At 44.9% G+C, this 16,378-nt stretch overlaps 1 protein-coding gene across 1 annotated transcript in view; it reads left to right on the plus strand.

Annotated features, from left to right (window-relative positions):
* Positions 1-253: 253 nt before the first annotated feature.
* The window catches only part of LOC147717253 (keratin, type I cytoskeletal 12-like), a 73,340-nt gene continuing 57,215 nt past the window's right edge, over positions 254-16,378 (plus strand). Inside the window, 1 exon segment of the mRNA XM_086920500.1 lies at positions 254-668. Coding sequence (XP_086776626.1) covers positions 483-668 — 186 coding nt within the window. The 5' untranslated portion in view covers positions 254-482.

Here is a 16,378-nt window from a genome sequence, read left to right on the forward strand (position 1 = left end):
CGTGGCCCAACAGACCATACGCTGGCAAACAGTGTTTTATTTACAATCGAGGAAATGGCCAAGGGGTATATATAAAAGCTCTCGTAAAGTACTGCCTCAGATTCCTGGCTCAGCTTCGCTCAAGCATTATGTCTATCTACGTTGCGAGAAGCAGGTCCATCAAAACATCTGTAAAAGGTGGTGGTGTTGCAAGTATTGGTGGTGGTATGGGTGGCTCAGGGGGAGGCTTGGTTGGTGGCTGGAACAAGCGCTCTGGTTCTGGTGGCAGGGTAGGAGAAGGGTTCCATGGCAGCTTAGGTGGAGGGGTTGGATCTGGAGGTGGTTCTGGTGGTGGAAGAAGAGTGGGTGGTGGTGCAGCAGGACTTAATGAATTTGGAGGTGGGGAATTTGGTAGTGGTCGTCAAGGTGCTGAATCCTGGGGCACTGGAGGAAGTAGCTTTGATGCGACTGACATCCTACAATTCGGTGGGGAAAAGGCGACTATGCAGAATCTCAATGACCGCCTGTCCTCCTACCTGGACAAGGTGCATGCCCTGGAGGCTGCCAATACTGAGCTGGAAAACAAAATCAAGGCTTGGTATGAGAAACATCGCTCTCGGGGCACTTCTGGTTCGTCTGGTCGTGATTACAGCAAATATTTCATGATAATTGAGGACCTGACAAAACAGGTAAGACATCTTCCTGGCACTTAAAATGCAATACCCAAAACGGTTCTGAGTGGCAATCCCATATTTAACACTGTCACGGTATAGGAGTTAATGATATTTTTAAATATAATAAGAAAAATGTCTGAAGTTTACAATCAAAGGTGTCACGTTTATCAACGTCACAAAACATCAGCAGTGCAATTTATTTTCGATTTTTTTTGTAGAAGAATATTTCCCGTCACAACATTTTGCAAGAGATTTCTTTTAAAGATTGCTTTTAATTGTATTTTTTTCCAAATAAAATCTACCTCTGCTGGATTTTTTTCTTTAAGAATACACAGCCTTTACAAATATTTTGTGAAGAATGAGTAGTTGTGTTTTTACTATTGACGTTGTTAACTACTCGTGGTTCTGTATGAAGGTATCATGCAGAACAGAGAAAAACACCTGTTCTTTTTACCCAGTCCTGCAACCTTAAAAATTACCAACAAGTAGGTAATCTAGGATGTTGGTTTGTTTGATGAAGTCTGCTTGGCTTTTTTGATGTATTGTTGCGACATCACTCCCCAGGTGGAGACTTTAAGATTACATTTCTGTGATTCCGCCCAAAATAAGTTTTAGTTGCTGAGGTCAGCAACAGCAAGACAAGTTGTTCTTCGACTAGTTTCATTTATTCTTCCTGGTCAGATAGCTCAAATGGTTTGGTGACTTCTGTCGAGATGTGTGTGCTGCTTGTGAAAAACAGGCTCGAGTCTCAGAAGGGATTCGGAGGTTTATGAAATGAGCACGATTTACTCGGGCAATACAAATTAATACCGTTGTAGTGCAAAAAATATAGTAGTTGTCATTGCTATCAGTATAGACTGTGCTTTTTCTAGATCAAAAAGCGCAAATTAGCAATAATTTATGTTGGTTTGGAGGGGCTCACAAAACACATTCCCCCCGTAAAAAGTCAGTGGATAAGAAGAATACTGAATAGAAGAAAATGTGATCCACTTAAAAATGGCTCCAAAATAAAATTCAGCAATGGATCGCCGTTTGTAACAAAGTAAAGTGCTAAGAGTGGAATACAATGATTGATGAATGTTGGGAACGGCCCCTTTCGCAGGGTTAACCCAAGCATTGCCTTTTTATTCATAATTGGCATATTTCATTTACTTACAAGTCCCTAGTAAAGTGCACTATATGTGCCCAGTGCCCTAAAATTAATTGCTACTAGTGGGTCTGCAGCACAGCTTGTGCCACCCATTCAGTAGTCCTTCAAACATGATGCAGGCCTGCCAATGCAGATCCTGTGTGAGCAGATTTAAACTGACATTGCGACGTGGTTACCCTACATGCCAGGCACCAACATTCCTTTTTATCCAATGTAAGCAACGCTTAAGGTAGGCCTTAGGCAGCCTCAGGGGCAGTGTATTTAAAAATTAGGACATGTACTTAAAAATTTTACATGGCCTGGTAGTGAAATACTCTTAAATTCGTTTTTCACTACTGAAAGGCCTATCTCTTCCCAAGTTTAACATTGGGATTGCCTTAAACAGCCTTTATGTTTAATTTCCAATTGGGCAAAGATAGAGATTTGGAGTTTGGTGTTTCTTAATTAAAGAAATAAAATCACAACTTATGGTGAAGTCGGATTTTAAATTGCAAGTCTGAAAATGGCACTTTTAGAAAGGTTACATTGTCTGTGCCTCTGCCTGTCTCTAAATACATGTCTAGGTTGGTTGGCAGCTGGGCTGTGAGCATTTCCTCTAGAAAGCGCACACACAAAGGGAGCTGAGGTGTGCCATGCATATTCTGATGGCCCATCACCAGGCTGATGTGGCTCACCGAGCTAGATTGAGAGGGAAGGGCTGACACATGCACCTGAAACTCATTATTGAATAACACAAGGCCAAACGACAAAAATTCAATAAGTTATGCATGTATAAAAGTATAAAGGTCAACACAGTGCTGAAAGATACAAGTGCTGAGAGAACACTCACACCTGGGAGGTTATTTACGGCCTCGCTGAATGGGCTACATTGTGTAAGATCAAAGCAGTGTATTGCCGGGTATGCGTTGCAAGATATCTGAAAAGCAGGCCCCATAGTCACTAGTACGGAAGTCTCCAACCGGTCAAGTAATACCGTTGCACTGAGGCAAGTTCAGCTAGCTGTGAGAAAGTGCAGTACAATCACAGGGACCTCACAGATCTCATCATACACAGTATCTTGCGAACAAGGGCCGCCGATGTTAGGGAAACCAAGGTACGATGTATCGATGCAAGAGCTGAGCTGTGGGGGTGTCGGCGGGCCTCAGAAGCGGGACTCACGTCGTCATGCTTTGTAGCTTCCTGGAAATAATTTGTGGACGTAGAGCACGCTGCACTAATCTTGTGGGCAAAGCTGTACTGACGCGGGAGCCTTGCATTTCTTGCCCGCTTTATCCTTCGGCAAAGGAAGCAAAAATTGAGTTGGCGATCAGAACAGGCTAATCTTTGTCAGGTCCCACTGATGGACTCATGGAGTGGAGTCCCACGGCAGGGAGGAAGAAGTCTTTGATGGTCCTGAGACTTTCTGAACAGGGGGCAAGCCAGCAAGACCTTGGAGTTACTTAGGATTCAAAACGTGGTTGAGAGTAGGTTCAGTCCGCCTCACTGGCAGGCAAGAGGCAGCAGGCCAACACAGCAGAGCAAGTTGAAAAGTGGCAGTCCCTCCTGGCAGCACAGCAATCAGCAGGCCAACACAACAAAACAGTTAGCAAAGTGGCAGTACCTCCTACTGTGCAGCTCCTCTTGATAGAGTCTCCTGAGGGGACAAAAAGTGAACTGCGTACATGGTGTCAGAGGCCCAGTACTTGTGCCCATTGTAGTCTTTGAATTAGGCAAACTTCAAAGAGACCTTTGAACCTCACAAGATCCCTGGCCTTCTATCTCTGGCTCCTGATGCACTACATGAAAGTATGCAGCTTTTTGTGTGGGGACAGGAACAGCCCTATTACTAATCTTCTAAAACAGTTTCGTGGTGTTTTCACTGGCTTGCTATGTTTTAAGTGTGCACAACTACTTTACACATTGCTTCTCAAGTTATGCCTTACTGCTCTGTGCCAAGGTGCCAGGTTAAACAGGTTAATTTTGGTTATGTATCTGACTTACCCTGATTAGGATTGTGGCTCCCACTTGGAAGAATGTAAACTCTGCCAATCAAAATCCTCAATTCCTATCAATAATGCTTAGGAAAACAAAATGGCAATTAATATTACAAGGATAAACGTAAAGTGGACATAGTTTTATCAACCTATTGTTCTAAATGTTTTTTTACCCGCAATAAAATATCCGGATAATGCTGTCTTCTCACCGTCATAGAGATAAACAAGTGTAGCTAAAGAACCCTCATTACTGGGTGGGCGAATATATTACAGGGTCACAGGGTGCTAAAAAAGAGAAGACCCGTCCAACTTTTGCATTTAGTTGATCGTTGTTCTTGAGAGCCAGAGCACAGTGATAGAAACATTCTCTGGGTTTTGGTTGTGTTGCATAGCCAGGTTATGTTTATTGAATACTACAAAACCTAACATTTGCTGTCTCATTGTTTTGGTCGCTTGGTCAGTCTGACTATCAATATGCACTGAAGCTCTCTAGTTTTTTACCATCTCTCCAGGCATTAGTCCAGCTACATATCCGTGGATACCTCATCCATCCACCAAAACCTCTGTCTCAAGATACTGTATTCAGAGTCATCACCTGTGTAGGAAAGTGCCCCTTTTTGGATGGTTACCCACCACTTTTTGCCTGACATCTGATGCAACCTGACTTGATGTACCCTGGGTCCCTGCCAATCAGGTTCCCAGAGCCTGTCTTCTTTCCCAAGACTGTACCTTTGTTTCCACAATTGGGATCTCCTTGACCACAGGTAAGCCCATTGTAAAATGTGTCATGGGTAACAAGGATACTGTGACCAGGGAAGGGCTCCAAATGCTGCAGCACCTATTGTACCAGCCTTAGGGACCCTGCACCTTGATACACACACCCACACTGTCACTGCAGGCTGCATGATTTGGTGCAGAGAAAAGTGAAGAGTTGACATGGCACAGATCCCTGACCAAGTTACTTACCTTCGGCAACGATATATCTGTAAGAAACATTAGTTAGTTATAGATTGAGTTACCTTAGAATTACCCCCAGGTGTCAGACTGGATCCAGAAAGTTTTTTGTCAGCAGTACCTCTGCGCATCGGAAGGTGGCGTCGGTCGGCTCCGAGTTTGTCGATGGCGTCGTGTTGCCGGGATGTCGTTGCGGCAGCTAGTTAGATGCCACCCGCGCACTCTGACGTCAGGTCTGTACAAGACGTTCCGTGCCGGAAACGCAGAGCTATGCAAGACACTGACCACAGGTGCACAAAACTAGGGCCATGAAAGGATAATCTTAACCCTAGAAATCAGTTCGCAGAACGGGGAGGATGAGTGGGGCGGTAAAAAATCTATAACAAACTAATGTTTTTTACACATATATCATTACCGAAGGTAAGTAACTTGTTCATCTGAAAGAAGTACGTTAGCCAAGAGTCTTCTTAACTCCTTTCTCCATGACAGAGAACAGAGAGTCATGCTTGGAGATTTCCTCTCCCCTGCCAAGTCATTGCAATGTGGGGTGCCACAGGGGTCGGCTCCTAGTCCGACCCTATTTAACATTTATGTGGCCCCCCTTGCCAGACTGGTAAGATCGCAGGGGATGGAGGTGGTGTCTTACGCCGACGACACCCAGATCATGGTGTCACTGGCCCACTCTGTCAGTACATCCGTATTCAGCTTTAGGTCATGCATGCAGTGTGTGGCGGAGTGGATGATTCTTAACTCCCTAAAGCTGAATGTCGACAAGACAGAGGTCTTGGTCTATGGTAAAGACCAACACATGTGGTCGAGCGAGTGGTGGCCTTCGTCTCTTGGCATCTGCCCCACTCCCTCCCAATCGGCCAGAAATCTCGGCGTCATCTTTGACACCTCACTTTCCATGACGCTCCAAGTGAATAGGACCGTGGCCACTTGCTGGGGTGTTATCAGGATCTTAAAGAGAATCCTTCATTATCTCTCCTTTCAGGCGCGCAAACAGATTGCAATTGCTCTTGTTGACTCCAGGCTCGATTATTGTAACTCTCTGTATGTGGAGTCCAACAAGGGCCTTATCCATCGATTGCAAGTTGTACAGAACGCCACAGCGCGCTTCGTTCTGGCCCTTCCCATAGCATCATCTGCCACTACCGCTAGGAGAGATCTCCACTGGTTACCTGTCCAGTTTAGAATTTCCTTTAAGCTCCTATGTCTCACTTATAGAGCTCTTGCGGCTGGCTCTGTAGACGCACTTGGTACCCTGCTCACCCGTTATGTACCCACAAGATGCCTGCGTTCGGCCGGGTTACATCAATTGGTAGTGCCTCATGCTAGATTGACCAGATGGGGAGCAAGAGCTTTTTCTGTCGTCGCTCCTCAGCTCTGGAACTCTCTTCCGATGGAACTAAAAATTTTACCCACTATTGATTTGTTTAAAAAAGCCCTGAAAACCTTGTATTTCACCAGAGCTTATCAATGAGATACTGCTGTCTGACCTGGCTTGTTTCTTTATTTGATCTAGGCGCCTTGACGCCCATTGGGCTAAGTTAGCGCGATATAAGTGATAATTCATTCATTCATTCATTCATTATAGATTCCTTACCTTAGAATAGATACCCCAGCAATACCAACCCCGAAGGTGGGAGTGCGAACCAAGATCACACCAGGAAGTCCTGGAGAACAGAATGGCCAAAGAAACTGTCTCTCCGAACTTGACTGTCCAGGCAGTAGTGCTTGGTGGACGTGTGCAGCGATGCCCACGTAGCAGCCTGACAGATGTGATTCAGAGGATCGCAAGAGCAGTAGCGGCTACCGTCGCCCTGGTGGATTGGGCGCGCAGCCCAATTGGAGGCTCCTCCTTTGCCAGAGAATAGCAGGCTTTGATACACAAAACAACCCATCGGGAGATAGTTCGCTTGTGTACGGCCCAACCTTTCTTGGCGCCCATGTACTCCACAAAGAGCTGAGCATCCACCTGAAACTGATTAGTGCGATCCAGATAAAAGGGGAGCGCACGTTTTGGGTCCAGGCGGTGGAGCCTCTCTTCCTCCATCGAAGGATGCGAAGGTGGAAAGAAGGTGGGCAAAGTGACGGTATGCGCGATGTGAAAGGCAGTGACAACCTTGGGCAGGAAGGATGGACGGGTCCTAAGGACAACTTTGTCCGGATGCACAGATAGAAAAGGAGGCTTTGAAGAAAGCGCCTGGAGCTCACTTTCTCATCTGGCAGACGTGATGGCTACCAGGAATGCAGTTTTGAGAGTTAAAAGCCTCAAAGGACCGTTGTTAAGCAGCTCAAGGGGAGCACACATTAAATAAGTTAAAACCAGGTTTAAGTCCCATTGAGGCATAACAAAGGGAATAGGAGGAAAGAGATGATTTATGCCTTTCAAGAAACTATTTGCTACCAGGTACTTGAAAAGAGAAGACTGATCTGGAAGCCGAAGAAAGGTAGAGATGGCTGAGAGATAACCCTTGATAGTGCCCAGAGCAGAGCCCTGCTGGGCCAAAGAAAGGCAGAACAAGAGAACCTCAGAAAGAGAGGCAGAGGGGGGATCTACAGCCTTTGCTGTGCACCATACCAGAAATTAGTTCCACCGGCAGGTGTATACCGTTTTAGTGGAGGGACGCCTGGCTGAAAAGATTACATCGCGGACTTCGGGAGGCAGGTCAAATGATGTCAACTGCCGTCGCTCAATCTCCTCGCAAGGAGGTGGAGGCTGGACAGGTTCGATGGAGGACCGTTCAATGTTGCTGCGACAGAAGATCCTCCCGAAGAGGCAGACGGGTCGGAGGATCGATGACCATGTTGAGCAGGTCGGGATACCCGACTCTTCGTGCCCAATCCGGAGCCACAAAGATGACTTGGGCCCGGTTGCGCCTGCTCTTCTTCAGCACTCTGGGCAGAAGTGGTATAGGAGAAAAGGCGTACAACTGACCGCAACTCCACTCGCGATGAAAAGTGCCGCCAAGCGAGTGCCGCCTTGGAAATTTCAACGCACAAAATTACTGACATTACGCGTTCTCGTCGGTGGCGAATAGATCTAACCATGTTTCTCCCCACTGTCGAAATAGACCTTGCACCACCTCCGAGTGAAGACGCCATTTGTGATCCATCATGCACCTGCGGCTGAGTTTGTCAGCCCTGGCGTACAGGGAAACCACCAGGTGTTGAACCACCAGGGATATGACCTGATGTTTCAGCCATGTCCAGAGGCGGAGGGCCTTCTGACATAGGGTCCATGACCCTACCCCGTCCTGTTTGTTGCAATACCACATGGCGGTGGTGTTGTCCGTGAACACCTGCTGTGCAGGGATTCTGCTCATGCACAGAACTATGCACAGGAAACCAGGACCTCAGTGAATTATGGTGTACCAAAGAACTCTTCTAAGTACCCAGAACCCCTATCCGACTAGCATCAGTGTCTCATTAGCTCTCCGTACTACAGCGAAGCTACCAATGATTAGACAACCCAGAACAAGCGTCTTAGGGTACTCTCAGGAATGGTGGGAATCAAGAACACTCGTTCGTTTTTATTCTCATACCAGGCCACAACGTGAGTAATCAGAGACACGGAAAAGTTTAAAATATTTATTTTTAACTACATGCTCTAAGATGCAGTATTTTGGCTAACATAAGCAGGCATATGATTACAAATAAAACTATCAGCATTGTTACAGTTCCATAAAACACAAAGGGAGAAATCATGTTACAATGATAGTGGAAACAGGTTGTGTAGCACTTTGTGAACCACCCTCCCCTGCTAGGAACTAGGTTTTATAAGAATAGAAGGTCTCTTAGGCTTAAATGGGGAGCCCCATACCTCCAAGATCAGCAGAGGTGAATAACATCTCAGGATCAGCAAAGCTTTCTGTCCCTGGAAAGGTTTTTTCTCCACGTGCCCAAATCATGCATGCAGTGCAATATTAAAGGCACTAGAATTTCAGTTGGTTGCAGCTGTGTGCGTGTTGTGTCTAGAGCGTGGGCCGATCAACTTGAATCACGGCATACATTGTTATTATGACCATCAAGACTTCTGCACGTAGTGTAAAGACTAAGGTCGCGGTGTAAGTCTAGGATGTGAAAAACAGACCGTTCTCATGTGAAGAAAATCAAGCAGTTTAACACCTTAGATGCGCGCAAACATCCCTCCCCAGTGCTGCGCTGTCCATTGGAACTAGTGCTGAATGGACGTCCAATGGTCGTGCGCAGCACTGGGGAGGTAGTGCTGCCGTCGGCCAACGCACCGACGCAGCACTTAAGGGGTTAACTTACAACAACAGTTACATGTAGTGTTGTGTGCAAAAGCTGCAAAGTGGCAAAATGGCATTTAAACTTCTAATACTCTTATGCAAACATAGCAATGTGTGCAAGCAGAACCCTGTCTTCACTACACCCTCTCCTGATCGGACCACAAACAAGAAAGGAAGCAATTTAGGAATCGAAGAGTTCAAGTTCGATTGGGACAGAACCAAGTTCATTATTTGCCAAACAGGATAATTGGAAGTGATAAGTTCGAAGTTGTAAGGAAAAAAGAAAAAAAACAGGAAGGGGCGGTATACTACCCATCATGGAAAGAAAAAAAAAAGATATTTTTCTTTTATCGAGTTCTGTACGTGTTGACGATGGACGAGTGCCAATTTAATCCAACAGCGTCTAGACACAGTATGTTGCAACAGCCTCCAAGAGGAAGTCATTATTATCATCAGAAAAAAATTGAGCCATCCAATTTAATAAATTAAAGGAACATACATGTTCTTCGATAGCTGGAGCCTCTAGCACCATCAGAGGACAACTTGCGTGTTCTTCGGGATAACTGCGTGCCAGGAAGTCATGTGCAGCCGCACATATATTCCAATTCCCTAGAACTCCATGCGCCGCTGCGCAGGCCATAATCCCGATACCAGAAAAGTCCAACACATGAGCCACTTAGGGACTCATCAGTCGATCATAATCCGGGGCAGGAGACACCATATTACAGAGACACAGATTCAAAGCCCATTCAAAACAGCAATGCAGGCAATGGAAAACAGGTTGCACACAAGTAAAGTACGAGAACCGGAAGGATAATCCATAAGCCGCACTCAAGGTAGCCAGAGGTCGCGTTTCATAGTATTCAAGCATCCGGTTGCGTAGCTGGAACAGCCGGGGCAGGCTGTCTTGTGACACAGATTGTGCAGCCATTCCTAAGCAAACAAATCAACAGCAGCACACCGGCAGCAAAGGCAAGAATCAATGGAAACCCGCCGAAGATGCTGGAAAAAAAAGAATGAAAAAATGCCGGTATCACATCAAATATTGTTTGGAACAAAGTCACAAAACCGGAGCTCACAACTTTGAAAAAATGCGCCAAGCCAGTTGTTGACGAGACATTGAATATAGTGTGAATCAAAGCACCAAAATGAAGTGGGAGATTAGTATTTAAAAGCGCATCCACCTCAGTGCGGGTGTTAGCCACGTGAAGGACAAATGTTTCACAAGAAGAAGTAATGGCAACTTCTTTTTGGGACAATAGAGACGTTATTCTGCTCATCTTGTTGAACTCTGCTTTCAAGGTCGGAATGGAAGGCCAGATGGATACCTCGAGTCTCCCATGCGGGGGTGGGAAAAGCACATTTTTACAGCAAACTACACGTTGGGAGACGGTCACAGTGTATGGAATCCCTGCCAGCATACCGCAGCAAGCTTCATTATTTAAAAGTAAATAGTTACCGTTAGCTAGTAACGTGAAAGTTGATGTTATAGCTGGTACTGGATTACCCTTTAAAATGCAAGCTGAATTTGGGGCTTGCATGTTACATGAGCCATGCAATTGTATGTTCTTGCAAACCAGTGAGTGATCAGGTGTAAAAGTGCACTCCTCGCCCTTCAAATAAACTTCTTTACCCTCTCTCAGGCACCTATATGTGAATGGGAGAGTCCAAACTTCATGGAGATAGGCGCTTTCCAATGGTTCATATCTACCTATGGCATAGTGTTTCATAAATGAACTGAATTTATTAACCCATGAATGAGCCATACAGTTTAATTTAATTCAGCAACAGAAAAAGGTAAAGGTTCTAATTTTTCAATATGTAAAAGTGAATATGTTGCATCCTTCATGGACATAAACTGTTGTTTTTCAGTCAGATTGAATGGTAAAAAACAGAGATGAGGTATTCATGTAGACCCAAGGCACTTTTCCAGACTTTAAAGTTTGTAAAGTCCAAGCAAACTGCATTATAGATCGTAATTGATTTTGACCATGGTACAAAACAGACACTTCATCCTGTACAATATCCCCAACAGATGACACAATATTATCCAAGGTGTAAATTCTGGAAGAAAGAGTGTTAATGCTAATGTGAACGACAGCAGGCACTTTTTCTAAATTAGCTTGATCAATAGCCCTTAATCTAGAAGCAGCTTCAACTTGAGCCAATTTCCAAACTTCGTTGTAAATAGCATATACCCATCTTTTGGACCTGCCTCCTACAGGGCCTTTAACAGAGTCATTCACATCAACATCGTCAGTCAATTGGGACAAATGAAGTTTAACTGACGCCAAAGTGGAATGTTTAAGCCAGTTCTGACATAATTTGCCTAATGAAAAGGTTGTAACAGAATGGGCGTTTTCAAAACGGGGGTCCACCCTAACCTGAGCATAGCCTGGGGCCAGGCCCAGAAACCAATGCTGGCATGAATCTGAACTTTTCTGTCATAATAACCAACCGTGAGGATCCAAGCTGGAAATATTAATGGGGGAATTGTTATTAGGGACTGCAATTTACATCAAGGGACCTATCGGTGTGATTGTACCATGTAGGGTATTCCCCCAAATCAGGAATGGAAGGGGCATTCAATTTTTTAGAAGTAGCCAATCCAAAGCAAGTAGTTTGTGAAAGCTTAGAGCTCAGAAACAACATGTGGTTAGAGATGAGACATGCACGATGCAAAGCTTCAGTGCCTTGCACTTGCCAGCTTTTAGAACTCCAAACACGTTTAAGCTCAATTGTATCTTTCCACAACTCATAGCCCCCTATAGCTAACTGATCGATAAAGGGCTTTGAATACAGTAATTTAGTGTGGGTGAGTCTAACTTTGGAAGAGGACTTTGCATTGTCCAGCCTTCAGAGCTGGGCAATGTTACCATTGTGTATAATTAGCCACATTTCTAAACGTGTTTGCTTTATGCAGGAAATGATTGCCATAGTGCTGGTAACAAAATAAGTCTGCATAATTTGCAGAGTCAAAGTAAAAATCTTCAGCATCAAATGCAGCATAATATTTCAAATCAGAAAAAAGAGCCTCTACGGCCTAAACATCCCAATCATCAGAACGTATGTTTCAAAACATCCCCCACAGAAACACGAAGTACATTGGGCACATTAATAACCTCTGTAGGGCCATGAATTTGAAATTTTACAGCATCTCACACAATCCCGTCTAAAACAGGCCAAGCAGTGATGTTGACAAAGGTCTGGTCCCTCTTCATGATGTCGGACGAGGAGTGGGGTGCTAAAGTTTAATCAATTAAATTAATTGTAGATATTTCTATAACATAATTTCCATTCACTAGACGAACAAATACAAATACAAATACAATTGACATGAATAAAAAAATTGAGAAAGCACCAGCTAAATGTAAGTCCAAGGGGGTATCAAAAAATTTCTTTTAAACCAAACAGCAAAAATAGAAATTTTCGATGGGGAACTCGATGTTGTAGAGTTAGTGTTAAATGAAATATGGGACTGGTCAACTATACTTGTTTGCACACCAGACAACAACACATCTGTGAGATAGGTATACTCAGTATCTTCATGGGGATCACCAGGCAGTGGATTCAATAATGGATTAGTAACAGTAATAATAATCCACATTTGTAAAGCGCACAATCACCTGTAAGGGTCTCCAGGCGCTGGGGGCTGTCGGGAAGATTAAGCAAGCTATTGCCCAGAGTCACATGGTGCTGGGCTAATCTGCGGCCAGTGCCAGGGATCGAACGTGATCCCCAGATTCCGGAGTCAGTCGCCCTAGCCGAGGCGCCACACCTCTTCCTGTATGAATCTGAATGGCAATGTCAGGCCTGATGGTGTTTGCCGAGGCCAAAACAGAATTTCTCAGCATTGCTGGACAAGAGACCGCTGGAGACATACTAAGAAGAATCGGCCACTCTTTGTAATTTGACATTGTCAATGGAGATGTACCTATTATCCTTGCGACCAGGAAATGGAGATAAAATGACTGTTCTTGTACCCTGCACGCAAAGTACAGGAACTGGTGCTCGATATGAGGGGCTGAACTCCTTCTTGTTCTCCACCTTCTCACAGACCAGGTCACCGACTCGAGGTAGCCAGCCAACTACCGGAATTGGAAGTGCAGCATCTGTTGTGGAGGGCAAGTGTTCCTTTGCAACATTGTCTTGAGTCTCTTGTACGTTCTGTAATACAGCAGAATGATCACCTACATCAAAGGATGCGGCAGACACAGCCATGTCTAGACCCTCAAGGTCCGGGACAAACATTTTTATGCCAAAGAGCATCTCGTATGGGGTCCGCCCACCCAAAGACCTTCTAGGGAGATTATTAAGTGCACGTCGAAGGCTATACAGATAGGCCAACCAGTTTCTGCCAGTACCTAAAATCCTAACTGTCAAGGATTGCTTTAAGTCACGGTTCATTCGCTCCACAACAGAATTGTCCTCAGGCCGGTATGGAGACAAAAATTTGACCTGCACCCCAAAGACCTCATGTCTTCTTTGTACGCCTTAAGAGGCGAATGCCGGACCCTGATCCAAATGGAGGGTGCCACATGCAAAAATTCCCACAAAGACACGCAAATCCCTGATGACAGTTTGAGCATCAGCACTGCGTTGTGGCCAGAGTCATAGAAAGCTAGTGCATGAACCCACTGCAACTAAGGTGATTTTATACAGAGTATCTGAGGAGAAAGAACTGCAGTGATCTAAATAAACACACCAAAGTGGTTTATTAGATATGTACAGCTGTGTTTGTGGTGGACGCGCAGCAGTTGAAGGTTTAATCGGCTGGTAAATGTCACAAGTAAGGCTATAATCACAAGCCTGTTTGTACAATCCGCGCCACCAGTAACGTTGCTGCAAGATAGTGATAGTAGCTGAGACGTCTGCATGGGCAGAGGCCATGCCTTCATGAGCGGTTGTTATCAAGGAGAGCCTGCCGTACGCGTTGGGAATCAATCTGTCACCAAAGTCGTTAATTCTCAGATAGGGAACTTTATCAGGACTTAAATGATAAGAGTATTTAGAAGGGAAACCTCTTGGGTAATCACTTCCCTTCGCTGTTGCAGCTATGGCTGCCAAGAAGTCATCATCAATCTTACTTTTGGATCTTGTACCTGCTGATACTAAATATGTCACCACTGCTGTCTTTGCTGCTTCGTCAGCAAGACTGTCACCAACAGCGTGTACTCTTAAGCGCTGGTGACCAAGAGTAAGAATTACATTCACGAGAGGCAAACGTTCTTTAAGTTCTGCGACTCGAACCCAAAGCATTTTGTGTTTGATTGTGTTACCTTTGGAATCACAATATTTGTTCTGAGTCCTGTGGTAAATAGAATTACCAGACTATTTTTCTATGCATTAAATGATAATAAGGATAGCTCAATCAAATGAGAGGCAGAGTCCGTGGTATCTGAGTCATAAGGGCTTTAATGAAATGCCTCGAGGCATGGGACATCGGGTTCCATCACCACTAAGGTTCAGGAAGGGACATTCAACATTTTATTAACATCACACATTATATATAGTAAAACAGTATAATTGAAATGAATACAGTAGGCGTAACAGGTGAAAAGAGAGATAAGAACACATGTGCGTAACAGGAGGCGTGTAAGAAGGCGTACACGTGGGCGGGCACTTGACATGTCAGAGAAACGTCACAAGAAACGTCACATGTGGGTGGATGCTTAAAGAAAGTTTGCAGAATCAGCAGAAACCTTTGGCATACATGCGCGCGCAACTGAGCATGACGTGTAACTGGGGAGAGCTGGGGGCTTTGACTTTAGCACTAGTAGAGGAGACTAATGTCTGGGATGTCAGAACGACCTGCACCTATAGCATATCTGGTATCTTGTGTTCAGAGGATGTAGCGTCTGAAGTAAAAGGTCTCTCGGGGAGAGGCCGTTCATCACTGAATGCTAGTACGTGCATATGGATCTTCATGCAAAGTGCGGGGGCCATGGGCCTACCATGGTAACGGGGGCAGTAAATTACTTGCATGGAGACAGGAAGGCAGGGCCCTTTGCTCTGCAGCCGGGAATATGTTTACCTATTTCACTAGACTGGAATGTGTTTTCGAGGAGGCTGAGCAGATAACTTGTAGGTAAAACACTATTTTGGCAGGCAGGCCAGGCCGAGCCGGGCACCGCTCGTCTGAGCAGGATGTAAGGTAGAGGTCAGGGATGCATACCTAAACTGCAACTTTCAGAGACAGAAAAGAACTCGGAGCCTCGATTAAGGGTCTGGCTCGGCTGGGCCAGAAAACATGGAGAAAACGTGTGCTTTATTCAAAAGTGTACCATGTAAAGACGTTGGCACCATAGGCCTAGAAGCCTAATTAACGTGATTTTCTTGGAGAACTGTATAACTGACATGTTAAAGTTGGACGCAAATGCATATGCGTCTTTCTAGCAGGCACGGAAAAGGAATTACATGACATACATGGGACACGTGTGTTTGGATAGGGTGCGAGTGGGGGACACATAGGTTTACCTAAAAATGTATATTTCCTCATTCCCTCCTTGGCCCCTACTTCACCCTTTAGGATATGTCTATTCTCATGAGACCATCTATCTGTTCATATAACATCATTTGTTCTTCTTTCTTCATTCGGGAACGAGAACGTGAACTTGGACGGGGAATACAAGCTGTGGCGCATAAGCCGCAAATCGCTGGCCCACATTGCAGACAGAGACAACAACTGAATAGGATAAGCAGTATTATTCCTAGGAATGATAACAATTTCCATCCCCAGGCGGACATCACACTCCAGAGCCAACCGGACCAAGTCCAGGTGCCTGGATTCTGGTGTATCAGATGAGCAATTTCGTGGAGCCGTGTTATGGCCTTATACACGGATGGCGCGTTATTAGGAATAAACACGCAACAACTGGATCCGATCACTCTACAAGCCCCGCCCCTATCGGCCAGGATGACGTCAAGGACAAGGCGATTTTGAAGAACAACAAGTCTCATAGCAGACTGCTCTTCAGTCAAGTTACCTAAAGCAAAAGTAGTTTCGTTCACTACTACTTCAAGGGTTCTTGTTAACCTGCGTATTATTTTACTGTTCTGGACAGGACCTATGAACCAGAAGTATCCTTTAACATAATCCTTATACTGGTCCCATGCTGATTCGGAATAATCAATAACAGGAGGGAGGTCTCTTCTGTGTCTGACATGCATAAGGCGTGTATTTCGATGATAATCAGGTGGGGCTAGAAAAACAGGTGGTAATAGGAACGCAATATAACACGTCCCATCCCAATCAGGGGGCAGATGTACATAAGCTGTCTGACCACAAATAAAATAAGAATGGCGAGAAGCTTTGAAAGTAGACTTTCCTTTATCGCTGAATTCGACCACAGTATTACAATCACTGTGTCCTAGATGTACTGAACCATTCTT

This window comes from Lissotriton vulgaris, chromosome 5 (genome assembly GCF_964263255.1).
Source record: "Lissotriton vulgaris chromosome 5, aLisVul1.2, whole genome shotgun sequence".
Lineage (NCBI taxonomy): Eukaryota > Metazoa > Chordata > Amphibia > Caudata > Salamandridae > Lissotriton > Lissotriton vulgaris.